This window comes from Lissotriton vulgaris, unplaced genomic scaffold (genome assembly GCF_964263255.1).
Source record: "Lissotriton vulgaris unplaced genomic scaffold, aLisVul1.2 SCAFFOLD_228, whole genome shotgun sequence".
NCBI classification, from domain to species: Eukaryota; Metazoa; Chordata; class Amphibia; order Caudata; family Salamandridae; genus Lissotriton; species Lissotriton vulgaris.
Genome location: NW_028252959.1, coordinates 923,115 through 951,002, shown reverse-complemented (window position 1 = coordinate 951,002; position 27,888 = coordinate 923,115). Strand labels below are relative to the sequence as shown.

The 27,888-nt window shown below is 46.8% G+C and overlaps 1 protein-coding gene and 1 pseudogene across 2 annotated transcripts in view; both read right to left on the bottom strand.

Moving 5' to 3' along the window:
• Positions 1 to 27,888, bottom strand: part of LOC147661202 (serine/threonine-protein kinase Nek1-like) — a 1,124,062-nt gene that overhangs the window by 800,671 nt on the left and 295,503 nt on the right. For both annotated transcript variants that reach the window (XM_086951243.1, XM_086951242.1), the window contains exons 11-13: positions 26,479 to 26,538; positions 26,206 to 26,265; positions 26,054 to 26,101 (exon numbers count right to left, since the gene is read on the bottom strand). In XM_086951243.1, the coding sequence (XP_086807369.1) occupies positions 26,054 to 26,101; positions 26,206 to 26,265; positions 26,479 to 26,538 (168 nt within the window). The remainder of the gene's footprint in view (positions 1 to 26,053; positions 26,102 to 26,205; positions 26,266 to 26,478; positions 26,539 to 27,888) is intronic.
• On the bottom strand, positions 129 to 25,909 carry LOC147661203 (uncharacterized; annotated as a pseudogene).

The following is a 27,888-nucleotide window of genomic DNA, read 5'->3' as shown; positions in this document are numbered from 1 at the left end:
ATATTAAATTCAAATGTTAAACTACATATATAAAGTTGAGACTTTTAATACTAGTTATATTTCTTACATTGGTGCTCTGCACTGATGTTTACAATGGGGAAGATGTGAAAAGGAACCATCTTATAGGTTCATTGATCTATAAGGACATAAAAAGTTCATTATTTTTATGGTAACTCTAGTACTTCTTCTGCTGGCATTTTTTGGAGTCCTGATCAGAAACTCCTTCCGTAGCCATTTAATAAAGCTTTGGACATCAACACCATTAATGTAGGTACACATTTTATGACTGAAGGACTGATAAGTATTCAGATTATGAAGATCCCCATCAACAGGAGTAAACAATCAATATAAACATAACTTGACCCTCCCTCCCACAACTTCACTTTCCCATTTTTAACCAGTGGGTAGATTCCATTGCATGTAAAAGATAGGAAAATAGCGAAGACTGGATTCAGCAGCATTATGGCTAAAACACTAGAAAAACTATGTCAACTTCTGCCACCTTTGGGGAGTAAACCTCAAAAGTAAAATGCCGGCATAATATATTTGGGGGTAGCCGAGAGAGCCATTATATATGTGGCCATGATATGTGTGTCCTGGAAGCTTACATATATAGAGGATGCCACTAAAGGCACTTTCACACTGGTAATGCAATCCATCTGGGAATGATGATCTAACCCACAACATGGAATAATTGCCTCCACATGTAACACACAGTTACTCTGTACAATGCAGAATACTGTTTCTATTGAAGAAAAATAGTAATGTACCCCAAACAATAAGGTTATCCAGTGGTACTCGGTTGAAGAGGCAGGGGTGAGTGGGATGATGTTGATGGGCAACATCTACTTGTCTCTGAAACTCAGTCACCAGCATGAAGATAAAAGTGAATAGAATTCTAAGAGACACTTTATTCTGACAAGCACAGAGTTGATTGGTGTCTGGGGCCTAAGTCATGTACAAAATTGTGGCAACTAAGAAGAAAGTCAAGACAGGAGCTTCAAGTTGAATAATGCCAAGGGCTCTAATATTTTATGTATTAATTATTCTGCTCAAGACCATGGCCAGACCCCAAGAAACAACAGTCTGCCTGACCTGAAGACCCTTCATATGTACTTTGACAACCTCGTTGGCAATGGAGAAGGATTCCACGTTCCTGTTCATGGAGCCTCCCGGTGGCTGCATAGTAGGTCTTGCAATTGTCCACTTGACAACGTATTCATAAGGATGTATAGAAAATTAGCAAGAGTGCAAATTGATAGCCATTGGAAAGATCCAATAATAGAACCTTTGCCATTTGCCACTGCACTTTATTTTGGTGTCGCACTTTCTGTAAACAACGAGGACACCAACGTTCATTAATTAGAGGCCGGAGCAGGCAAATACTAGTTCTACAGCAACCAGGTGACTAGGGTGAGAGATCATAGAGAAAGCTGCAGGACCATCACATCTTTACCGAACATGAAGTCACTTCTCCAGAGGAGATGGATGAGTGTTTTTTGAAGGAGGTGAAAGAGATCACGGGTGAGCACCTGAATGAAGAATTTTCTGGAAAACTCTCATAAACAGTGGGATCTGAGGAAGGTATACAAGAACTTCCCTCTCCAAATAATATTAGGTCAAATATTCGACATGGCATCATAAACTGTGCCATACTGTACCCATTTTGGCCATGATTTTGTTTAGTACAATTGTAGCCCTACAGCCCCAGTTACATCTTTTGGTGTTCAACATATGTTCAAAATATAACTGATTGTGCAATGCCTGTAACTAGCTCCACAACATGCTTATAGATGCGCAAGCACTTGTGGGGAACTATTAACAGAATATGAGGGGACTCATAGGAGAGCACAGCCAGTGTTTGCTGACAGCTGCAGTTTACAGACTGGTATGCAACAGTACGAAAGATAAGATTGAACTTGTGAAACTGCTATACACTGGAAGAAAAGGTGGTGTGGGGTTCATTAATGAAGGTCTTGAGGGCAATAGGTTAAGGGGTGTAATGGTTCACTGTTTGTTCTCATTTTTTCTATTTTGTTGTTGTTTCTAAATCGGACTTAAAAATAGGATGTTACAGAATAATTGTACAATACCTGAATAAGTCTCACTGTGAGAACTTGATTAATTTGGATACTGAACTTTTACTAGAAGATGAAAAAATAATACACACAGAAAAAGTATGCTTATTGATATTCCTAGCAACTGCTGGGGTAGAGTTGAGCATTGAAAGAATGACAAACTCTGATACTGTTAGTGACCAGAAAACAAAGTCAAAGAATTTTATTTCCCATTCTGTGTCTCCATTTAATCCCTTTGTAGAGCAATAGAGGGCCAGTAAGAGAAAAATAATACCATTTGCTTCTACCAAACCACCAGCCATTTCACTGCTCTCCTGCTCAGATTCCAACCTGTTCAAGGACCTTCACTCACTTAATTAACTGTTACCTTTCTAGACCACTGGTCTCAAATTCAGAGCACCTTAAAGAGTGCCACATGTTTTCTGCCACAGCTCCCTTAAACCCAGTTCTAGACTCTACTAGATTGGAATTACACTGTGGGGTATATTCACAAGAACGTGTAATAACTACCGCAAGAGTAGTGTAACGCTACTTTCAACATCGCAGCCCATCGCAGGAAAATAGCCCTGTGTAAACGTGAAATTCACAATGCGGAGGTAGCATGCGATAGACACCAGATAACGCGTCAAATCAATGCCACGCTGCAAAATGCGATACGCGAAAGCAAAAAACACACGCGATGAGGTCAACCGCGATACAAAAAGTAGCGAAAACCAGCCACAGGCCTGCAAATCCCACACGTCTGGCGAGACAATGCACCATAAAACCCACAGAAAAAACACACCAGAAACAAGCCAAAGCATGTAACAACATGGATACACCCTGACACAGCGCAGAGGGCAACTCAAACCACAAAAACCCCACAGACTACCAGCAAGGAACAACAGGGTCAGGGAATGCCAAGGAGAAGAGGGAGAGGAGAACTGGGTGCAGACCGCAGGAAAACCAGATCAGCCTCACGGAGGTGACAGAACACTACCAGCAACTGACTGACTAGCAAACCACCTAGATTGCAGTCGGGGTGCCGCAGAGGCCGATCGAGGAGGCCAATAGGTGCCGGCATGACGCGACAGCCTAAACCAGGCACCAAACTGCTGCCAACAGGAAATGTTATAGCAAACAAATGATGGACGGAATGCTGACAATGCAAAAGATCTGGGTTAAATCCATCGTTCTTTTACCCACTACGCCACCCCACTGTTCCCATGGGGCACAGGGTGAAGACTTTTTTGCATATGGCTTGGTCCAAACTGGGGTGGCGTAGTGGGCAAAAGAACAAAGGATTTAACGCAGATCTTTTGACTGGGGGAGAATGTTTGCATTGTCAGCATTCAGTCCATCATTTGTTTGCTATAACACTATTTGCCCTAAGTGGGATGGGTATGCCCAGACGTGGGTTCCTTGCTCAATGCGCCACTGGATTCGAGCTAGCCTGGCTGAAGAAGGATGACATACCCTGAGACCGGTCCCAGGATACTTGTTTCCGGTCCAGCGAGGACTTGGCACGGCAGTTCGGTCTGGACTGTTCCCATGGGGCACAGGGTCAAGACTGATTTGCACATGGATGGGTCCAAACTGGGGTGGCCTAGTGGGCAAAAGAATGAAGGATTTAACCCAGATCTTTTGACTGGGGGAGAATGTTTGCATTGTCAGCATTCCGTCCATCATTTGTTTTCTGTAACGCCTTTCGCCCAAGAGGGATGGGTATGCCCAGACGTGGGTCCCTTGCTCACTGTGCCACTGGATTCAAGCTAGCCTGGCTGAATAAGGGTGACATACCCTGAAACTGGTCCCAGAATGCTTGTTTTTGGTCCAGGGAGGACTTGGCCTGGCAGTTCGGTCTGGACTGTTCCCATGGGGCACAGGGTCAAGACTGATTTGCATATGGCTGGGTCCTAACTGAGGTGGAGTAGTGGGAAAAAGAATGAAGGATTTAACCCAGATCTTTTGAGTGGGGGAGAATGTTTCCATTGTCAGCATTCCGTCCATCATTTGTTTGCTGTAACACCAACAGGAAGGCAGCAACGGGGACAGGAGGCAGCAGTCCAGCGCCACCGGGTGAGCTGGAGGAAACCCAGGCCACGGTCATCAGTGTGGAGACGGTGCAAGGAATAGGGAGTATGGACACAGCTCGAGTGGACCTGACACAACAACAACAGGGAGTGCAACGAACAGTGACTGGGGGGGGGAAGGAGGAGATGGGCATAATGGCATACATGCACAATGAGGTGCTGTAGCACACTTCACACCCACAATCACACAGGATCATGTCCCAGATCCCCTTGGCACACTGCAGCACACACACATAGCAAGCACAGCATGCCCACATTGATGACAACGTGGTACGATGCGCATAGTCGACACTGCAGAACAGAGGACACAACTGGCTCCGCACATGCACAGAAACATGCCTACTACATCTGACAGAACCGGAAACTGTGAAATGGAAATGTACGCTTACGACCTCACATTCGTCATGTAGTCCAAATATACACTGTCCAGCAAAAAAATCCAGCACCCCCAAACAGTCACAATGTACATTGCCATACAGTGTGCATGCAAACCAGCACAATGCGTCAACATATGTCAACACAAAGTCAACATGCATCTCCCCTTCACATCGCAGAGGGGCACACAAGACCTTCAGCAGAGCACAGAATATTACACATCTGTGATGCCGGAGAGGACCACCACACCATTGACACAGACGCCCTACAACAGCCCATCGATATCCCACGCAACCCGCCACTAGGACTCGGCTAGCCAAGCTACTCAGAGAACACCGAGCCTGCAACAGACCACACAGCAGGAAGCACCCGCAAGCACAGCTGGCTCACGACACTTCACCCACCCACACATGGCACCCCAATACCATGCGTCAGCATGCCAAAAGGAGGTGGTACAACAGGTGTTGGTGGGTGCCAAACCTATGGAATGCGAACCAGGACACATACGTAGGTAGGTGTCTATCACCCTTTGGCGACCACCCACACCCCACTAAGGAGACCCACACTGCCATAGACACATGCAGATGCACATTCACAGTACAGAACCAAGCCCAGGGGCGCTCTAATAGCAGTCACACACCCAAGTTGGCTCTGCGTACGACGGCCCTGGCCACTCCCCTTCTGAATGGAGTGGGTAAAGACAAAGCTACATGTCCAAACTCCAACCTGCTTCCTGCAGTGACATGTCTGAATCTGATGTACACAGCACAATGTAATGTCATAGGGCCTAGGGCCTTCATGCATACAACAAGACCACAGGGACACACACAGATATCATGTTGAATTGGCTAAGGGCACATGCGCCAAGCCCCTTCATTGGCAGGGCCACATGTACAGTGACGCCTGTGCTGGATGTGTGTGTGGTGAGTGTAAGCCATTAGGCACAAAATGTCGGGTGCTGGCAAACACTTGAACATTGGACACCAGTGCAACGGAAACAGAAAACACATGCATAACAGAGTCAACTGCTGAGCAACATGAAGTGAGCCGGATAAAGTCCAGAGGACAGACAACATGCAAACTGAAGTGTCCGTGAGTTGCAGTGCACTGGGGTTAGGACACTAGAGATGAGAGCGCTCATGTGAAGAAACAGTCTCGGTTTGTGTCCCTTCGATATATTCCTGATTCAGATGCAGTGGGGTGTGTTAGACCTGCATCATCTTCCCCATCAATGTCTCTGGGCCACCACACTGTTTGAGGTGACATAGCTGTGCAACCACTCCACAGCACAAAACACAATAAGCAACGGACAATGGCCTGCAGTAAACTGAGTCACTGGCACCTGGAGCGCTGACCATGGTAGCAAGCCGATGATGGCATCCACGACAGGTCTGAGCAACTCCGTAATTCTGTCAGGGCCACCGTTTTGACTCTGGCAGATGGAGGTGGTCCCTGCGGTGGTGGTGTGTGCGCCCTGCGGTGCTGTGATGTCCGAGCCAGTCTGGACTCTCTTTGGTGTGTGAGCCCTGGTGGGATGCATTTGGGCCCGGAGGCTGCGTACAGCGCAAGGCAACAGAGAAATGGAGTTGATGACCCCAAGGCCAACGCTTCAGGGGCCATCCAATATCTCAGGAGAAGGGGTCTCTGCCCGGACCAGCACAGAGTTAGTGGCCTCGGATGCACTGCGGCCGGCACAGGCACCCAGCCACGGGACGGTGACTTGGGTGCAGTCAAATGCAAATGGGCCATGTTACCTGAGCTGGTTCCTATTAATGTCCGAGGTGTTTGTTGTGAAGGGTTGCGGGGGACAGTGGAAGGTGTCCTCCAGGGCATGATGCGGAAGGTTTGATTTTGTCCGGAAGCAGCAAATGGAGGAGTGGAATGCTACAGCCTCGTTGCCACCACCAATTCGGTATCAGCTACATGAGGATGAAAACTGCCCTCTAGTGCATATACTCAGACGCCACTAAAGTTCGACCAGAGAGTGTCCATGAATGTTGGAAACAGACTTAGTTGCACCAGGGTTGAGATGGGATGCAGTCTGCAATGATGCTGGTACACTGATATGAACTCCGCCATTGCAGAATCAAGGCTCGGTGACTTACTCTAGCGCAGCTTAGGCCGAGAGCAGTGTAGGCCGGAGGCAGCAGTCAGCACGGGCCATTCACCGAGTGTCGCCGGCATAGGTTGGTGGCCCCATCGGCCTGCATAGTTCAGGTTCAGTGGCACCACATGTTCAGTCACCTCCGTGACTGTGACCCAGGTTTTCGTCCGGACTGAGCCACATCTTCCTCTTACTCCTCTCTGTGCGACCACTGGTGTGGACTCCACCATTCGTGATTCGCGACTAGGTGCTGGATGTGAGATGTACTGGTCCGCAGGGTGGTCCTGGTCCCTCATCCACGTGTCGCCGGCTGGCGTTGAACAGGGTTTGTGGCAGCACGTGTCACCGGCTGACGTTGAACAGGGTTTGTGGCAGCACTTGTCGCCGGCTGGCGTTGAACAGGGTTTGTGGTAGCACGTGTCGCCAGCTAGTGTTAAACAGGGTTAGTGCCAGCACGTGTCACAAGATGCCCAAATGGAACTATGCCTAACGGATCGGGGAGGTCTGGTGCTGTGGCGGCTGGCCCGGATTTGGGGTCACTGCCATTCAGGAGCCAGGACACAGTTTCACATATGGGACCTATTGGCCGCAGAGGACGCTGGTGGAGCATGTAAATGAGGAAGGAGTAATGTGGGCCAGCACCAGGGTGCCAGCAGTGGTTTGAGGGCCTGGCAGGGCCGCAGGCCTCGGGCTTGGAGATTACACAGGCACGTGGTGGGCCCTCCTTGACACACGCCGGTGTCAGCTGGTGATCAGTGTGGCTTGGCTGCGCAGGGTTGGGCCGGACGGGTTTGTGGTCCAGCGGGCCGGGGTACGGCAGGCACACAGGATCGCAGGCAACTCCGCTAACGATGACAGCGTCGGCCTCATGGCGGGGTGGGAGGCGTCGCCCTGGCAGGGACGTTGAGCTTTCCGGAAAAGGACCACACCCAGGGCTACACGCTTCTTATTCACACCCCTACGCTGGCGTACACCAGGCCAACCCACTCTAATCACGCTTATGAGGGGGGGCGTAACAGGCAACATTTCCGCGAGGACCCCCACTGGCTGGGGTGACATGGTTGCGTCCACTGTCCACGACACTCCAAACACCAGAGGTGTATGTCGCCGTGGATATGGGTGTGTTCTGCATACTGCGGTATGTCCAGCACATCGCTGTGACTCTTGGCATTGTGTACTTTCCCAATCATGGTTCTACTGCATCCTTCACACAAGCCTGGTTGTCACCTTTCCCCACATTCGGCTATTGTGTGGCGGAGGTGCCAAGCCGTTGATTGGTCATGTTCACAGCATGCCCAGGTTACCACTGTAAGTTCTTCTGTCGTATCTGGTGGATGGGCATGTTGCTGTGCATGTTGGTTGTGATTTTGTGACGTGTGCATTGCCAGAGTTGTGGATTGCATGGTTGTGGAGTTGAGTTGAGGTGAGGTGAATGGGGTGTTAATTTGGCACTTGCCAAGGGGCTGTGCATTTCCCTTGGTGCCATCCTGGGAACGCTGGTTGCTGATGGACTGTCGGAGGGTGAAGGGATCATGCACACTGGCTATGTATTTGGAGGCGGCATTGGTGAAGGTTCCACGGTGTTCTGATGTTGCCTGCACATTGATGTGTGACGTGTGCTTCCTGTTGCGGCGATTGTGTGCTGTGTCACTAGGGGACACAGGTGGGATATTTGCTCAGTGGATTGCCCCCAACACGTGTGTGCAACTGGCTGTGGTAGTGTATGGTCCTTTCTTGGCCTCCAGCGGTTCCTGTGCATTGTGTTGGACATATGGGGGCTGATGTGCCAGGACGATGGTGATGTCCAGGACAGTTGTGGAGGACTGGGTGTGGCTGGCTGTGAGACTCTGCCGACTCTGGCGGTTGTTGGTTGGGGTGTGCCAGAGGCTAACAGCTTGGTGTGGGGTGGGATGTTGGTTGTCCGCTCTGGTGGTGCCGTTGGCCTGTTAGGCGATGGTTAGGATTGTTGTCCCTTTCAGCCTGTAGTGGACAGTGACATTGTCAGATGCTGGGCCTGTGAGGCTTCATGGGGGGCCACTGTCTTTGTTCGTCCTGCCTCTATGGTGGTCCGGGGCTGGGGGGGATTGCCGGGTGCGTGTTGTGGCCCCCTTGGGTGTCCGGGCTGCATGATGAGTGGCTCCATCCCATCTGTTGCCCTTCCGAAGACGCCCTGGGCTGGGCTCCCTTTTGTGGTGCAAGCTGTGGTCTGACTTTACACCAGGTCAGAGCAGGTGTTAATTTCCTGCTGCTAACGCGTCTTATCCGTGTTTTGTGTTCTTATCGCCTATCTGGCTGGTCGTTGAGGTGTCGTGTTATTGCAGCTTTTTGCACTGGAACACCTACTCTGCATCTCATTAGCAATAGTTGCAGGGGTCCTCTGTGGCGATTTTTTTTGCGGCAGCTATAGCGGGAAAACTGGTGAAGTAGGCGGTTAGCACCAGTTTGTGAATGGGGGGGGGGGGGTAAATTTATCACGACTTTGGCTGCGATAAAGTGCTCCGTGTGAATATGCCCCTAAATGTATTAGTCAACAGGGAAACTGACACCTAATGGGACCTGATATAGTATTATTGTGAATGCCCTCTTCCCTTCATCTGTGGGCAAGGAGCCAATTTAACATTGGACCGAAATAAAAAGTTTTTTTAATAAGTGTGCCTTTCTGTTTCAGGGTGTGGGGGTGGTGGCAGCGATTTCGAAGGTAGTGACAGTAGCAGTTGTGTGCATTTGCTTTTGGGGTGGCTTAGAATGGTGGTAAAACTGAGGTGAATGGATGTCCAGACATCCTGTTTTTGTTTCCTGTCTTTTTTTCTTTGTCCTGTGGCTTTAAGTATACCGCAACCAAAGACAGTAGACCAATGGTAAACCAGGAGCCATGGGAGCCCTAAATAGGGCTTGATGTTGTTCTCTCCTGCATGTGTGGAGGGTCTGCTCAGGAACAAAAACCCACAGAAAAAGTCATAAGGGATCTTTGGATCCAATACACATACCAGATCATTTAGTGCTCTACTTCCTCCCATCCTACTTCTTATAAGTAACTCCTGGGAAGATGATCTTAACATCCGAACAGACGCCTGAATTTCAAAAGGTATTTATTAAGCACATCTAAAATCCTTAAGTCCCTTGACGCTGAGCACATCCAACTCATCACCTTTCTGATATAGGACATTCACAAACATCAAGCTGAGGCATAAGGCGTAGAATGCTAGAAAAAGTAAGATTTTAAACTGCTTCCTGAACTTTAACAATAAAGGTTCAAGCTGAACACTAAAATGAAAATATTTTAGATAAAAGATTAGGGGCTAGATGTAGGTCGCCCTATACAGGTCGGTAACGGCCGAAATTACCGAATATCGGCCGCTACCGACCGGTATTAGGCTTTTGAGATGTAGGTGGCCACTTTACGGATTCGGTAATTTACCGAATCGGTATTTTAAGGAATCAGTGAATTACAGATTCCTTTAAATACCGATTAGGTAAATTACCGAATCCTTAATGTAGGGAGCACTCAAATGAGTGCTTTTCCCATTTCAGGATTCGTTATTTACCACCAACTACAAGTTGGTGGTAAATATCGAAAACACTGAAATAAGCAAATTTTTGCAAATTATAACAGTGCCATGTGGCAGACATACATGCCCTTAGGGCATGTATGTGTGCCACATGTGCACCCATGCACTATTCAGGGGTGCAACAGGGTGTCAAAGTGACACCCTGCCACCCTTGAATGTGTTCCCCATTTTACCGAATCGTATTTACCGATTCTGTAATTCCCATTCATTCCTATGCGCCCGGAGGCCCATCGGGATGAATGGAAAATACTGAATCGGTAAATACCGATTCGGTAAAATTTACCAAATGAATACCTACATCCCATTTACCGATTCTAAAATACCGAATCAGTAAAATTCGGTATTTTAGAATCGGTAAATCTGGATTACCTACATCTGTCCCTAGGTCTATTATTGTAGACTGTTTGGCACACTACACATAGAGACTTTAATTTTATGCTCTCGCTGATTGACAGCCAGTGCAGATTCTCCAAAGCACATAAAATAGACTTACATTTAAAATCATTCTGGCTGCAGCATTTTGAACAATCTGCAATTTGCTCAATTACTTTGCATATCCTAACATAATTACAGTACACCAGAACTGCGGACACAAATGTAATCGTATTTTGCTTCCTTTGCTGGAAATTTAAAAAGGCAAAACCCAGGCATTCCCTGCATGATGAAGAACAAACCCCTGACCACCTGGAAACCCCAGACCACCTGACAGTCCTGCACAAGGCTCAGAATTTCAACGAATATGTGTGGTGAATGCCTAAATAGATCATTACTTGAAGTATCACTGCAGCCTAAGTGACCAGGATAAAGGCCAACACCAAAGAATAATAAAAACTAAAATGGGCCATACAGCTGCGGGGACATTTATTTGCTTTACTTCTGGGGAACATGCAGCAAGCGTCCACTCCCTTTAGGAGTTCCCATATAAGCCCCATCCAACCCTGGATGGAATACGAGGCTCTCACTGCACAGGATCAGGACCCCACTCTTCCTAGGTGCTACAATTCTCAAGTTATTGTAAATTGAAAACTCTAAAGGGAAGGTCCCAGCTGGCGCTGACAAAGCCATTGGTAGCAGCAAGTGCTCATAGCCACAATTCAGACTTTCAATTACCCTTTTTGAGATGGAGGCTAGTTGTTAGAATATTGGCTTTTCTAGAGAAAAGTATTCATTTTAAATATTTTTTAATGTGCTGCAGTTTCACACATATGCAAGTGAATGTTCAATTCTAATGATTATCAGTGGAGATCCCCTGAAGGAGAATTTTGTTTTTATAAAAATTAGAGTAAACCCAACAGTTGCCAAATAGATCTGAGAGCTCATGAACACCGCACACATTATACCACTGGCCATAGAAGTCCATGTTATCAGAAACTTTAGCCCATAGCAGGTAAACACTATAACACATTTTAAATCCTACTTAATCCGTAGAACGTGCTAGCACCTTATGACTTTCTGCTTACCTGGGTTTCTAAACCATACTATTTCCTAGAGTAAAGCCTTGCCTGCTCAGTTTCCTGAGACTTGCATACTCAAGTAAAAAATTGAAGTAATTGCTTTGATGGACCTACAGTATAATGGTAAAGAAAATAATACCTACAAGAGACAAGACACTTACCCGCTAAGTGCCCCAGGACCCAAAGACAATCGCTCATAATCAGAACTGTGGAGGAGGAAGTAGAGGACAATACCTGCTTTTGAGCCAAATCTCCTGCTCTGCCCCCACCCTGCCAGCCCCAGGATTCCCCCTAAAGCTCTTACACCTCTCCTTGGTGAAAGGGAAGACCTCACACTTTTAAGTCACCATACCCTTTATCAATCTACCTCCAAGGAACACTATGGTAACATTTCCCCCTGGGAACCAAATTTAATCAGTTACTGCCCTTTTTCAAAGAAGGGGACCTACATTTTTCTTAACATTAGAAGCGATGCTACTGGGTCCAGACTTTTGACACAAGATTACTTTGCGCATTGGATCCGTCTGAGCGTATGGTTTATTATTAAACAAGAAACACAGGAGGTAAACAACTTTTACCACGAAAGGTTTTCCCCGCAGGGAATTACAACACGGTCGTAACCACGCATACCATTACCCCGCGAGTCGGAATGACGACTTGCGGAGGGGGCAGAAGGTGTTGGATTTAAAATCTAACACCTTGGTATGCGTGGTTACAACGCGGTCGTAATTCCCTGCGGGGGAAAAGTATGCGTAAAAAATAGGTATATTCAACACAGGAGGGCAGAAAAAACAGTCTTCCATATGGGAACTGGGTACCAAACAAATAAAAAGACAAGGTTTCCAACTGAGTTACTTATTTCCATTTATCAGATTCCTATTGTGACAAAAACATCACTATGCCATTAAATGATGTATGAGGAGGCCTTGGAGTATATAAGAAGATCTAGTTTAGTTTTCTTAGTGCCCCCATAGTTAAATATAAGAAAAGAACGTGCATGGTGACAATTAGTATATAAAGGAACAAACAGTGCAAGACGGCACAATGACCAGTGAATAGGCATTTGATGTGAACAAGATAAACATTAGAACCCCTAATTTATAGCTATGAAACAACAGTTTTATACTATAATACAACGTTATAATATGTAGTCTGTGAAAAAGGGAGCTTTAGAGTTTCGACCTCTACTGTCAGAATGATGGTAGGGTCGTCATACAGGCAAGCAAGTGAAGCTACTACTAATATGTCAATCTCAACTAGCAGCATATGAAGAAGAGGGCACAGACCCACAGCATTCTTTGGGGGAGGGTAAAACAAGAGGGGGGTTATATAATGCTATCACCAGGGACACATCAGATTGTACATACTGTTACGATGATTTGCTCTTGAGATGAATCCAAAGATCTTAATATTGTTGTGATAATTACAACAATAATAATGTACCCCAAAAAGTATTAGGAATCAACATAATGGTACATCTAGGTACTTTTTAGCGGTAGGAGTAATTTGTATATTTTGCTATAGCGCAATTACAGAAAACTACAGCAAAATTACATGAGGATTTTGACTCTAAATTTAGCTCTATTTTCTTAGCACAAAAGGCACTCTCGTCTGAAATGGATTGAGGATGCATTTTTCATGAAGTCAACGGCTCTGAATGTAACAGAAAATTAACAGCAGCAACCAGTTGCCACTTGTGGTGTGTTCCTGTTGGCTTGTGGCAGTTTGTTTTGTTTGCCCCAAAATACCCTAAATTACACGAGCAGCCATAATCAGGGATGTTCTGTATTTTCGTGCCACAAGAGTATCAAGAAATTACATAAATTACTCTGATTACTCCAGCGTAATAAAAATTTTGCCCATGACAAGTATCTTCAAAAACAATGAGGTTGCTCAGGTACAAACAAGCGAATAAGGAACATTACCTGGGATTGGGGTGCTTACGAACATCATATTGTATTATGAGTTATAAACTATTTAAGTGAACTCTGTGCTTGGGACACTGTAGAGAGGATGTTTCCTATATTCACTAAAAACATTTTATCACTAGGACTTTATGGTTTATCTGATCTGTATAGTAATCTGTAAGTCAAAGATAGCTTTATTCGATTTCATAAATTAAAACCATAAAAGCACATATCAATACATACATACATAAAATAATTAATCATGATAAAAAACTCTATTTCATTCATATTTGAAATCGAATAACGCTATCTTTGACTTAGTAATCTGTATCTTCATAACTTGTCTTCTAGACTTCAGCTCTTTCTGTTCAGTGACCTCAGTTAAGATTTATTTGATTGCTTCACACTCTATCTGAATCCTTAACCACCATCGATATTTTGCATGGACAAATCAACCATCATAGCTCAAGAAAGTGAAATTAAATCCTCTGAAACTTTTGAGCATTGTGCAATTCTGCAAGTCGCTGGAACACCAATATAAAAGAACATCTTTATGATTTTCCCACTCACTGGAGGAGTGGAGATATTTGATCAGGTAGTTCAGCTTCTGGTTGTCAGCCCCAGCATTAGAAGACTAGCCTAATTGATCGCATTAAGAGGAGAGCAGTGCTGGGTTTTGCAGAGCACCGTGTCTCCTGGCCCGGTATGGGTACGAGAAGGTCTACCATGTGGTTACACTAAGGGATGCCAGGGGGTGGTGGCCATTTTGACACAAATGCTTGCCGATGGTGGTCTCCCATAGTGTGGTGCACCTACAGAGTAGGTAAGTCACGGTGGAAGGAGCGATTGGAGGTCAGACATATAACCTGATGAGCATATATTTCCCCTCCCAGATGCCCAGCCCTATGCTGGATGCAGTGAGGGCTGTGTTGGTAGGATTTCCACAGATGTCACAGTGGTGGGGGTTGATTTTAATATGGAGATGTCCTCCGTCATAGACAGCTATAGGATATCGGATGGCTCCCACTCTACGGCCTCCTGACTGGGTGTCCAGTCTTGGACTTTGTGATGTCTGGGGCATTTGGAACACAGGCGTAAACCCACAATTATGCCACACACAAGACCAGATCGCATATTGACCTAGTATGTATGCCCGCAACTGACTTACTCCACATCAAAGGGTCAACTATCCTCTCCAGGAAGATTTCAAATCATGCCCTGGTTACTGTTCAGCTGAGCGGTGGAGAACAGGGGGAATGCTTTATCTGACAACCCAGTGCATGTCTTCTCATGGATACTGATACTGTTGAATTTCTTTTACAGGAACTCAATACTTTTTTGGCCCCAAATGTGGGTTTAGTGGACTCCCCGGGAACATTTTGGGCAGCGGGCAATGCTTTCATGCGGCGTGATACACACACACACATTCCCATGCCCAGGATAAACACAGACTACTGCAGACTGAAGGGCTGGAGGCTCTAAATCGGGCAAGCTTTTATACTGGCTGGCAACTCACAGCTTGGCAGACAGAGAGGACACTAGCATCTTGGAGCCCGGCTGGCGGTTGGTTACACAGGCTTGGGATACTGCCTTCACATTTGCGGACAACTACTGCACTCTATATGCACAACGCCCGAGACCCAGGCACAAGAACTCCTCTTCTGATAGCAGACCTGCCACTGCTTACCCTCATGGCATCAAATATGAAAGATCTAGATGAGCCCACCACCCCTGAAGAGACCGACACAGCCCTGTCACACGTGAACCCAGGTAAGATGCCAGGCCTGGACTGCTTTCGGGTGGAGTACTACCAGGGGTTCCCGAAATCACTGCTGCCTCAGTTATTGGTGTTATATAACGAAGCCATGGTGAAGGGCCAGTTCACTGCTAAGCTCAAAGAGGGGACCATTGTGGTCCTGCACAATGCACAGCCCTCTGTGGATTACACATCCTGTCGTCTGACTTCTCTTGTTAATACCGAACTTAAGATATATGCCAAGGTGTTAGCTAATCGGCTCCTTAAGGTCATCCACAAGCTAATCCACCCCGATCAATGTGGGTTTATGTATTCGTTGAGTAAAGGCAGCTGTGGTGTACCATGATCTTTTACTGGGGTGTACTGCTTTTCTTCTTTTAGATTTCAATAAGGCCTTTGACTCCCTCGATTGAGATTTCTTATGGGATGCACTTGGTCACCTTGGCTTTGGCCCCCATTTTATTTCCTATGTCCAGAATTTGTATGCTGGGCCCACGGCTCAGGTACAGGTGAATCAGGTCCTCTCACGGGTATTCCCAATTAAACATGGTGCCTAGCAGGGTTGTCCACTGTCCCCTCTTCTTTTTGCCTTTGCAATAGAGCCCCGAGCAGGAATATGCTACTTACCAGTATGCATCTGTTCTTGGCATGTAGGGCTGCTGACATTCATATCTGTGCATAGATCGCTGCCTAGTGTTGGGTCCGGATGATTGCACATTGTTGTCCTGGAAGAGTCTTCGAAGTATCACGAGATAGGTGGCTCCTCCCCTGGACTACAGTGTGCATGGGCATCCTCTCCATCCTCAGATTGTTTTTCGCCATTGTGGCAGAGATGGAGTATAGTACAGTAAGTGATGACCATGCCTGAGAATAGTTCTGAATGCGACAGCTGCAACAGGCACCGGGGGGGAAGGGTGGGCGATATGAATGTCAGCAGCCCTACATGCCAAGAACAGCTGCATACTGGTAAGTAGCATATTCCGTTCGAGGCATGTGGACTGCTGAATTCATATCTGTGCATAGAATAAATAGCAGTTTCCTCCTTAGCGGTGGTTGCCCGTGCCAGCTGCAGCAGTCTGAAAGAGAGTTCTGAGAACAGCCTGTCCTACAGCAGCTTGCTGTTTGGAGTGTACATCTACGCAGTAGTGTTTGGTAAATGTATGTATGGAGGTCCATGTGGCTGCTCTACATATATCCTCTAGAGGAATGTTACCTAGGAAAGCCATGGATGCCCCTAACTTGCGTGTGGAATGCGCTCTTGGGGGAACTGTTAATGTGCGTTTAGCTTTTTGATAACAGATCTGTATGCACTTAACAATCCATCTGGCTATACCTGATTTGTAAATGGGGTTGCCTTTGTAGTGTGGAGAGAAGGCAACACACAGTTGCTTAGTTTTCCTGAAATCTTTTGTCCTGTCTATGTAATACAGGAGAGCTCTTAACATCCAGTGTGTGCAGTGCACGGTCTGCCACTGAATCTGGATTTGAGAAGAAAACGGGCAGTTCTATGGTTTGATTAATGTGGAACTGTGACACCACTTAGGCATAAATTTAGGGTTGGTACGCAGCACCACCCTATTAGCATGTATCTGTATGAAAGGCTCCTGAATAGTTAGGGCTTGAAGCTCACTAACTCTTCTTAGCGATGTGATCGCTACTAGATAGGCCACTTTCCATGTCAGAAACTGTATCTCACAAGAGTGAAGAGGTTCAAAAGGTGGTCCCATCAGTCTGGTGAGAACTATGTTTAGATTCCAGACAGGTGAAGGCGGGTGTCTGGGAGGAATTACTCTTTTGAGTCCCTCCATAAAAGCCTTAATGGCTGGCACTCTGAAAAGGGAAAGATGCTGTCTGTTTTGCAGATAGCCGCTATTGCAGCTAAATGTATCCTGATGGAACGATATGCCAGATTGCATCTGTAGAGATGCAACAAATAACAAATAATGTTTTGCGTTGATGCATCTAGCGGGTTTATGTAATTATTGGAACAATAAATGACAAATCGCTTCCATTTTGCCGCATAGCATGCCCTAGTTGTAGGTCTTCTTGCCTCCTTGATGATGTTCATACAGTCAGGGGGCAGGTTCAGGTAGCCAAACTCTATGACCTCAGGAGCCATATTGCAAGGCTCAACTGTTGCGGATCTGGGTGCTGAATGCTCCACGGCTCTGAGTGAGGAGACTGGGCGTGAGTCGCAGACGTTGGTGAGGCACCACTGAAAGTTCTAGGAACGTGGTGTACCATACCTGCCTTGCCCATGTTGGAGCAACTAGGATGAGCGTCATTGAGTGCTGCCGCAGTTTGCGTGCCACTAGCGCTATGAGCGGTGCTGGAGGAAAAGCGTACGCAAATCTGCCTGACCAGTTCATCCATAATTGCCCTGAGACTGCGGATGTGGGAACCTGGCGGCGAAAGTTTGGCATTTTGCGTTTTCCTTTGTGGTGAATAGGTCTATCTCTGGATGACCCCACTGCTGGAAAAACGGTTGAAGCACCGAGGGATGTGTCTCCCACTCGTGCATCTGATGGCTGTGCCTGCTGAGCAGGTCCGCCATCTGGTTGTCCTTGCCCGGGAGGTGTTCCACCATGAGGAACATGTTTCTTTGAATGGCCCACTTCCACATGCTCTGGGCTAGATGTGACAATTGTGGAGAGTGAGTCCCTCCCTGCTTCTGGATGTAATACATGGCAGTCATGTTTTCCGTCCGGATCAGCACGACTTTGTTGCACAAATGCAATTTGAACGCCTTCGTCGCCATGAAGATTGCCATCAGTTCCAGCAGGTTGATGTGAATCTTCTGCTGCTGTGTCGTCCATAGACCCTGCACTGAATAATGGAGGACATGCGCTCCCCAGCCCTGGAGAGATGCGTCCGTCGTCAGCACTATTTGTGGTACAGGCTCCTGGAACGGTCGTTCCCTGCAAAGGTTTTGTGTGTTCCACCAATGCAGAGAGCTGTATGCACGACCGGTCACCAACACTAGGTCTTTTAGATGTCCCTGAGCCTGGTTCCACTGTCGTGCTAAGCACTCCTGAAGCGGACGCATGTGTAGCCTCGTGTGAGGGACTATGAAGATGCAGGAGGCCATCATACCTATCAACTGCATAAATACCTGCGCTGGAAGTGAATGTTGGGGCCTGAATTTCTGAATCAGCAATTGCATGCTGTTGATTTTCGCGGAGTTTGGCTGCGTTGTTGCGGTCAGAGTGTTTATTGTCGCTCCTAGGTACTGTTGTACATGGGCAGGTTGAAGATGAGATTTTGGGTAATTTCGTGAAAATCCTAGACTGTGTATGAGGTGAATTGTGCAGGACATGTGGCTGGCCATTGCTGGGCTGGCTTTGCTTGGATAAGCCAGTCGTCCAGATAAGGATAGACATGTATGCTTGGTCTCCGAAGGTGCGCAGCTACTGTCGCCAAGCACTTGGTAAACACTCTGGGGGCTGTAGTGACCCAAAAAGGCAGGACCTTGAACTGGTAATGCTGGTTGTTTATGGTGAACCTGAGATATTTCCTGTATCCTGGGTGAATTGGAATGTGGAAATATGCGTCCTTTAGGTTTAGGGTTGCTAGGAAATCCCCCTGACTGAGCAATGGTAGAACTTGCTGCAAAGTTAGCATGTGAAAATGTTCTGACAGGATGTACTGGTTCAGGGGTCTGAGGTCCAGAAAGGGCCTTAGAGACCCGTCCTTCTTTGGGATTAAGAAGTACAGTGAGTACACCCCTGTACCCTGTTGTTCTAAAGGCACGAGTTCTATGGCCCCTTTTTGCAGCATGCAGATGACTTCTTGCTGCAATAAGTGCATGTGCTCTGCGGACATAGGACGGTGCCTTGGGGGTATGTTGGGTGGAGTGGAGGTTAGTTCCAGACAATAGCCGTATTGGATAAGTTGTCTTACCCACCTGTCTGTGGTAATGCCTTCCCAGACTGGCAGGAACTGCTGAAGTCTTCCCCCGACCGGTGTTACATGGTCTGGGGGCAGTGACAAGACGTCACTGCTTATTGGTGGCAGAGGATCTGGCATTATTTTTTCCTCGCCCTCTGCCTTTGGTGCTGTTCCCACGGTATCCACCCCTATTGTTTTTATTATAGGTGGTCTGTGTGCCTATTTTGTTGTATTGGGCTTGCTGTGATGCTTGACCTCTTGAGGCTCCCCTGTTACCGGAGCGACGAAAGGAACCACCCCTGAACTGTTGTGACTGCAGAGCTCCCATGGATTTGCTGTCTCAGTGCCTTTCTTAATTTTTTCTAGGGTCGTGTCTACATCAGGACCAACAAGAAAGTCAGGGTTAACCGGCTGATTGAGTAAAGTTGTTTGGATCTCTGGCTTAAAACCAGAGATGCGTAGCCAGGCATGCCTTCTAAGCATCACACTTGTGTTGATGGCCCTAGCTGCTGTGTCTGCTGCATCTAGCGCACATTTAATGGATGCATTTGAAATCAGCTTCCCCTCCTGTATAAGCATTTCTGCTCCCTCCTTATAAGCATCAGGCAGGTGTTGTAGTAGCTGCTCTAACGTGTCGTAATGAGCCCTATCATATCTGGCCAATAGGGCCTGTGTATTGGAGATCCTCCAAATATTTGCCGCTTGAGCCGCTACACGTTTGCCAGAAGCTTCCAAGATTTTGGATTCTTTGTCCGGAGGAGGAGCATCACCACTTGTTTGAGAGTTCGCCCTCTTACGAGCATTAGCCACCACTAGGGAGTCCAATGGGAGCTGGCCCTTGATGTACGTAGGGTCTACAGGCGCAGGCCGGTATTTCCTTTCAATCCTTGGGTTCACAACTCTTGCCCTTGTGGTCTCCTTGAAAATGTCACCAGCGTGTTTAAGGACACCCTTTAGCATAGGCAATGTCTTTACTGATCTTTCCGAAGTTGAGAAAGTATCAAACAAAAAGTCTTTCTCTACTGGGTCAGCGTGCATTTCCACGTCATGGTTATTGGCTGTCCTTTCAATCAATGCGTTAAACGCAGCAGTATCTTCAGTAGGCGAGGTTTTGACTGTATAGGACTGAGTGTCAGGCGTGGTGTGTGGCTCACCAGGATCAACAGGGTCAGTCCAGGGTTGAGGCTCCTCTTGATCTGTGTCAATATCATAAGTAAATTCGTCCTCATTGTATCCCTCCCCCACATCCTCATTGGTACGTGTGGGAGAATAGGTGTATTCTTGTCCATAGGACCCCAAAGGTTCAAAAAGAACAGGTGAGGTGGCAGAGTCCCTTTTCTTTTAGAGTGGGATCTTGTATAACTCCATAGGATTTTCTGGAATGATCTTTCTTTTGTAAATAGTGAGCCTGCCAGAATCTGAGTCGATGAATAGTTTTGATTGATTATCATAGGAGGGTGCTTGGAACACAACGTCCTCTTCTATGGGCTGATTTCTTGAGACTACTGACACCTTTTTGGCCGTGTCGGTGCATTTTTGTGGCTCGAACGCCTTGGGTCGTGCGGTCGGGGGCAGTCCGTACTTAATTGGCGTAAGCACTTGTGACAGACCGACCTTCTTCGAGGGTGGCGCTGTCTTCGACCCGACCGACTTCGTCTTGTCACTAGTTTGTTTGTGGCCTTGCGTCGACTCGAGCTCTTGGTGCGCAGCAGGCACGCTCCTCTGCTTCGATTTGACATGCTCTTTCGGCTCGATTTTAGTCTTTGACTCGAAGGCCTTGACCACCAGTGGCTTGGAGGCTGGAAGCTTCGGATCGAGAGTCTTCTGAGCCTTGAGTCCTTTGTTAGTGTCGCCATCTTTGGACGTCGACGTCGACTGCGTCAGTGCGACGTGCTGGACCTTAGATCCAGGCTTCGGCGCCCCGATCTTCGGGCCAACGCCCCCGTGTGACCCCGAAAGGTCGTTGACACTCTTCGATTTGAATGGATCCGATGAATCCGAAACCGTCGATCCGAGGACCGACTTTAGCAGTTTCGGTTCCAATTTTGCATCTGTTGGTGTCGGTTTCAATTTCACCGTTGATTGTGGTTGATCGACCGATGGCTCCTTTGAAATATCCTTAGCCGGGCCTTGACGCGGGGCTATAGAATGTGGAGTAAGATCTTGGCTAAGGCCTTCCGGCGATGCCTCGACCTGAGCCTTTGAAAGTACAGTGTCAGTATCGGGCCCCGCGACTGCGGTTGGGCCTAGCTCATCGCTCGAGTCGTCATCGACGGCTCCGATGGCCTCTGCGTCGTCTCCTACCTACCTCGACAACGTCTTCATCGTGGACGTAGTCTTCTTCTTCATCCTCATCGTAGTTAGAGTTCTGCTCCGACGCAGGATCCGACTGTTGTTCAGGATCCTCTTCATCGACGCCCTCGTCGTCATCAGCCTCGAAGATGTTCTCAGGGTCGGGCGCGGTTTTCTGCGCCGCTGTCTTGAGGCGCGTCGAAGCCAAAGTGTCTTCTTCGACCTGAACCTAGAACAGGCCATGCAGCTGGCCTCGTCGTGCTCCGGGGATAGGCATTTATTGCACACCGGGTGCACATCGATGTGAGGGTATTTGGAGTTACAAACTGGGCATCGTTTGAACGGGCTCCGTTCCATCGTCGATCGTTGATGGGGCCTTTGGTGTCGAAAAAGGCAAACGGCCTTCGACGTCCTGTTCGAAGAACTGGAGCAAGTACGAGGCACCGAACGAAAGACAATACCGACGCCCCGAAGGCCTATTGGCCTTGTGAAAAAGTGTTTTATATCGATTTCGAACTTGAGTCAAGAACGTACATCCGAACCCAATGGCGGAAAAAAACAATCTGAGGATGGAGAGGATGCCCAAGCGCACTGTAGTCCAGGGGAGGAGCCACCTATCTCGTGATACTTCGAAGACTCTTCCAGGACAACAATGTGCAATCATCCGGACCCAACACTAGGCGGCGATCTATGCACAGATATGAATTCAGCAGCCCACATGCCTCGAACACATGAGTTCGTTGTGATGTGCATATCGGGGGTTTCAATGGGTAAGGGCCAAGAAGAGAAGGAGTCGTTTCTTACCTGTAACTCCAGTTCTCCTGCCTCACCTGCGACTGCCGTGTCGGCCGGATCTTCTCACGAACTTCGGGGGGCAGATGGTGCACCCCAACCTCTCATCGTTGAGTTTGGCGGCATGGCTCCTGAGATAGTGCAATATGGCCACCTGAATCTTTCGGAGGATTGCATGGACATACTGAAGGAGGCTAAGCGACCTTCCACTAGGACTTCTTATGCTTACAAGTGGAAGAAGTTCTGCATCTGGTGCATGTCTAAGAACTATGATCCGACGACATGCAAGGAAGATGTCATCCTTCCATACCTTTTGCATTTGGCTCAGGCTGGCCTTAATTTCCATTCCATTAAAGTGCACCTAGCAGCGTTAACTGCGAACAGGAAATGCCCTTCACAGACATCCTTCTTCCAGATTCCTGTGATAAAGGATTTTTTGGAACGATTGAAGAAAGTGTTTCCTCCTGTTCGGCGTCCTTCGCCTTTGTGGGAGCTGAATGTGGTGCTGTCCAGGCTGATGAAGGAACCTTTTGAACCTATTCATAAGACTTCACTGCAGCACCTATCATGGAAGGTGGCGTTCCTCATGGCCTTTACATCGGCCCACAGGGTGAGTGAAATTCAGGCATTGTGTTGCCAGGAACCTTATACTGTGTTTCATGCTGCTAAGGTTGTGATGTGTACTCACCCTAAGTTCCTTCCCAAGGTAATCTCTGATTTTCATGTGAATCAGACTATAACTTTGCCTACGTTTTTTCAGAATCCTTCCACTCCAGCGGAAAGGTCTCTTCATTCCCTGGATGTCAGAAGGGTACTGAAATTCTATCTGGATAAGACCAAGGATATTCGTAGGTTAGACCAATTGTTTGTCAACTATGGGTCGGTCAGGACTGGTCTTGCTACCTCTAAACAGTCCATATCTAGGTGGATTGTGTACTGTATCCAGTTGTGTTACCAAAAGGCTAATAAGACCTTAGGAGGTAAGCCTAAGGCTCATTCCACCAGGGGCAAAGCGGCTACAACGGCTTTGCAACGTAATGTTCCCATTGCAGAGATCTGCAGGGCTGCCACGTGGAAGTCGGTCCATACCTTTGCCAAGCACTACTGTCTGGACTCTGATGCCAGAGCAGATGCTCAGGTTGGGCAGGCTTCGTTAAGAAATCTGTTTGCACAATAGTGGTGTTGTATTTTTTCTCCACTGCCGGGTTAGTTGTGGGGATGGGCTTGCCATTCTATTCACTAGATTATGACTATACACAGAGATTCCCTACTACAGAAGGAGTAGTTTCTTACCTGTAACTCCAGTTCTGTAGTAGGGGTATCTCTGTTATCATAAGCGCCCGCCCTCCTCCCCGCTGGAGAAAATGGTACTGTATTGTATGCTACAGGCCTTTCTTTATACACATTCAAAAAGAACTGAAAGTAAAAGGACTTTGGCTGTGCATTCTGAGATACCGAGGGTCTCAGGAGAGTTCCTTAAAGGCACAGTATCCCTTTTCCAGACACATAATGGCAGCCTATGGGGGCCTGTCTGTCCTTCCCTTCCTCTCTATCATTCCAAGGATTTTGTGAAGGGGAAGTTTCTCTGTGAGTGAAACTTGGTAGATTGTGGTAAATGTGATATTGGTGAAATATCCTTGGCATTTCCAGTTGAAGTACTGGACAGTGTAGCCTTGTAGGTATAGGCTGCATTATTTGTCTTTAATTTTCTCTTAAGTGTCTATACAGGACTGCACTAAAGACAGCTTAAGAGATTATTTTTTATTGCTCCGGGGTCCACGCACATGGGCAGGACTATTCACTAGATTATGACTATACACAGAGATCCCCTACTACAGAACCACATTGCCCTATATGCATATGATGATTTGCTTTTCTGGCTGACACGGGGTAGGTGCCCCCCCCCCCCCCCCTAATTACTCCAAATGCTGGACCTACATGAACAGGTTTTCGGCCTGCTCATCAATTTCTAAATCCCTCTTGATCCCCTTGACAGATGACACTTAAGATCAGAGCTGGCAAGCTCACATAGCCCTCCATATATTAAGCTTCCTTTTCCTTAGCATTCACATTTCGCTCCATCCTTGGTACTTGAACCTGACGCCCGTAGTGACCTATATAAAGAAGGATCTGGAGAGGTGGACTTTTCTGCTGTCCTGCTCAAAATGATGGTTCTAACATGCTTCTTATATGTTTTGCAAAATGTCTCCCTGTCCCTCTCCAAGAGCTGGGTTACCAACATGCAGGCGACAGTGCGATCCTTCTTGTGGGCTCATCGAGTGCCGCGTATCGCCTTTGGAAAGTGACTGCAATCAACCTTTGACAGTGGCCTGGTGACTGCGTACTAACAGTTATATTACTGGGCCTCCCAACTTATGGTCCTGAATGACTGGCTCTACGGTGACTGAGACGACCCATCCTACTGAGCAGAGCTGACGTTCATATTGTTGGAAATGGTGGTAGATAGCTTATATGGCTTGCAGATCCCCTGCTCTCTCCCAGACCATACAAGGTGGGTGTTTGGGGCATGAAATTGAGGTGGAATGCTTGAGATGGGAGGGTTACTCTCCTAACTCCTCTTTGGAGAGGCACAATGCTCTGCCGAGTGGTCGGCCTGGCAGAGTTTGGCAAGTGGGACATTATTAGTATTTTCCACATGGGTGACATATGGCAAGGGTCGCACATGCGATCCTTTCTGGATCTGCAGGCTAACTGCAGCACCATTCCCAATTTTTCAAAGTCTTGCAGCTCCGGCACTCCCTGTTGTGTCATCGTACTTTACTTCGGGAGGTTCCTGAATTTAGCCCTATCGAGGCCAAGCTGCTTATGGGCCATTTGGGTCAGGGCGGTGCTTCTACCATAATCAGTCACTGGTTACCAATGTCCCAGAGATGCTTACCCCCTTACGTGAAAGCTGGGAATCATGGATTGGTAGAATAGAAGATGGAGAATGAAGGTAGAGGGTTCATGGCACAGAGGGAAATGGCTCTATGCGCCAGGCTTCACTTAATCCAAGTGAACTTACTAAACACTATGTACTTGACCCCACTGCAGTTTTGGAAAGCGAGTCCGCTCCAATCGCCAGATTATCATCACTGCAAGGTGGCAGTGGCTGACTTCTGTCATGTAGTCTGGCTGTGCCCTGTTGTGCACCATTACTGAACCCAGGTACTGGGGGTTAGTCTAATGTGTTGGCGAGACCAGTGGATTGCTCACTTCATAGTGCGCTTCTGAGCCTGCTGGATGATATGGGTGGAAGGAGATCTGGCAGGTAAATTGTGGGCCTGGGAACTCTGCTTACTAAAAGAGAGATCTCATAAATTGGACCTCAGTCTTTGCCCCAGATTTGAAAGCTTGCCTTAGGGCGATGGACTGGTGGGAGAAGATGGAAGAGCCTGTTTATGCGAGGCTGCCACAATAAACACAGCAAGATCTGGGAAAATGGGTGGGACTATTCTGGACTTCAGGGATTGTCTGTATGAACATGGCAATGACATGTGGTGATGAGGTCTTTGCTTGGTCATTCCGCTTTGCCTGTTGTGTTTTCTCGGTGTTCTGTTTGAAAACTCAGTAAGAATAAATTACCAAAGAAAATAAATTGCGTCACCTTATTAAATGTCATTCCTGTTGAAACTTTTTAGTAGCAACTAACTTCCAGTCTCCCTGAAACAACGAAAACCCCAAAGTACCAGGGCAGAAGCATTAGATTGTTGTAGAATTGTTCGACATTTGTTAATAGAAAAATGTAAAAAAATAAACAGCTTACCCTCTCTTTCTCCAATCTCCTCATCTGCTCGGCTTTCATCAAATTAGCCTGTGACACAAAATCAGACTGTGTATTAACTTCACGGTACAACCTAACTAATGCATACTTTTCAAATGTGCAAGTCGGAAGAAAGAAAGTGGATTTCTGTGTACCTGTTCCCGCTGTTTCTTTTCTTTCTCCAGTAAATCAAATCTCTTCTTTTTTGAGACTTCCTGAAAAAGAAACCGCTTTTAATTGTTTTTGACCTTCATTAACAGCTTTTACAGGTTAGTACTCCATCTGCAAAGGGATACCAAGAGAAGGAAAAAGTTAGAGGGTGTTAACAGGAGAAAATAAGGAGGAAAGGTAGCATTTTAAACATTGGGTAGAGCACTGATATACCCTGAACATAAGTAGATAGGAGGTGGGTGTGGATGTCATTATACCTCAGACATTCTCCTCCTTTCATCCACTGCATTCTTTTTCTTCGCTGGCACAGGTTGGGCCTGGACAAAAAGTGAAACTGCACATTAGAATTAAATAGCACACAGTTTTTTACTTTCCACACAGTTGGGCATTTCAGTGCCTCGTAGCCTCAGCCCTTTCAAAGGAGTCAATGGGTTAACTGGAAAACACTATTAGAAGTATCATGTACGAATATGCTTCAATAGCACTTTTGCTTTTAATTTCACTTAAGCTGTAGTCTAAAGAAGACCGTTTACGTGGATGTCTGTTAAATAAATAGCCTTAATTGAAATTATAAAAACTTGACATGTATCGCCTCTTCTCTGTTATAAAAAATATTAAACACTGCTTTCAAGATATGCTGATGATATTAAATCTCTTAGAAAGGTATTTATTTTATTTGTTTTTAAAAAAACATTGCTATGCAGTTGGTGTCACCGAGCTTCATGGACATTTGTACAGGTACCCTGTACGATTCTAACCAACAAAGAAAGGAACCGGGAGGGCTATCTTTTACGGGGTCCAGTGTATAAGCCCTGAGACTATGTAAACAAAAGAAGGATACACTGTTCCCCAGAGTGATTAAATGAAAGGAACCAAGCAATCGGTGGAGGCCCCAATAGTTGTGTGAAAGGGAGGGGGATCTCCCTTTCCGAACTAAAACCCTCACACACCCAGCAAGCTAGGTGTCATGCTTCATCATCTGGGTTTTGTTCCTCGTCAGACCGGCGGTGCAATATCTGATGGGCACCCATAAAGGGGCTCTTTATCGGAGATCTTTTGTTCCTGTCAGTTGGTGCATGTGGGTGTGAGGGCCTTAGGGGAAGTGTAGACATAGAGGGATATGTGGTGATTAAAAAAGGTTAGATATGAATTTTTAATGATGTGGTTAGCTATCTTATTAAAAACAGTGAGGAGAAAATACACACTGGTGCAATGATCCAGAAAAGTATGTTCTACCTAGTGGTCGACATATTTCATGCTCTTATAGCAATTCATCAGGACCTAGGAGGGAAAAACGATTCTACCAGCCCCTGTAAGTGATGCTGGGGTGATTGGTGGTTGTAGTAGTTGCCTCATGCGTGGTTAGGGGGAAAAGCAGCCACCAATGATACACAGATAAGAGAGGGTGATTAGATGGTATGGCTACAATTAATGGTCTCTACTAGCGTTACTGGCAGATTTGAGAATGTATGGTATTAATTAGTGCGGGCAAAGTTAATACCATAAACATTTTCTGGATATCATGTAGCAACAAATACAGGAACTCAAAAATAATGTTTTAAAGAATTTCACGTTGGGAGCACATTAAACACACTGCAGTAGAGGTCGTCTAAGGGGAAGATAATTATAAGTCTGCCAACAGACTGAATGATGAACGAGTATGGCAT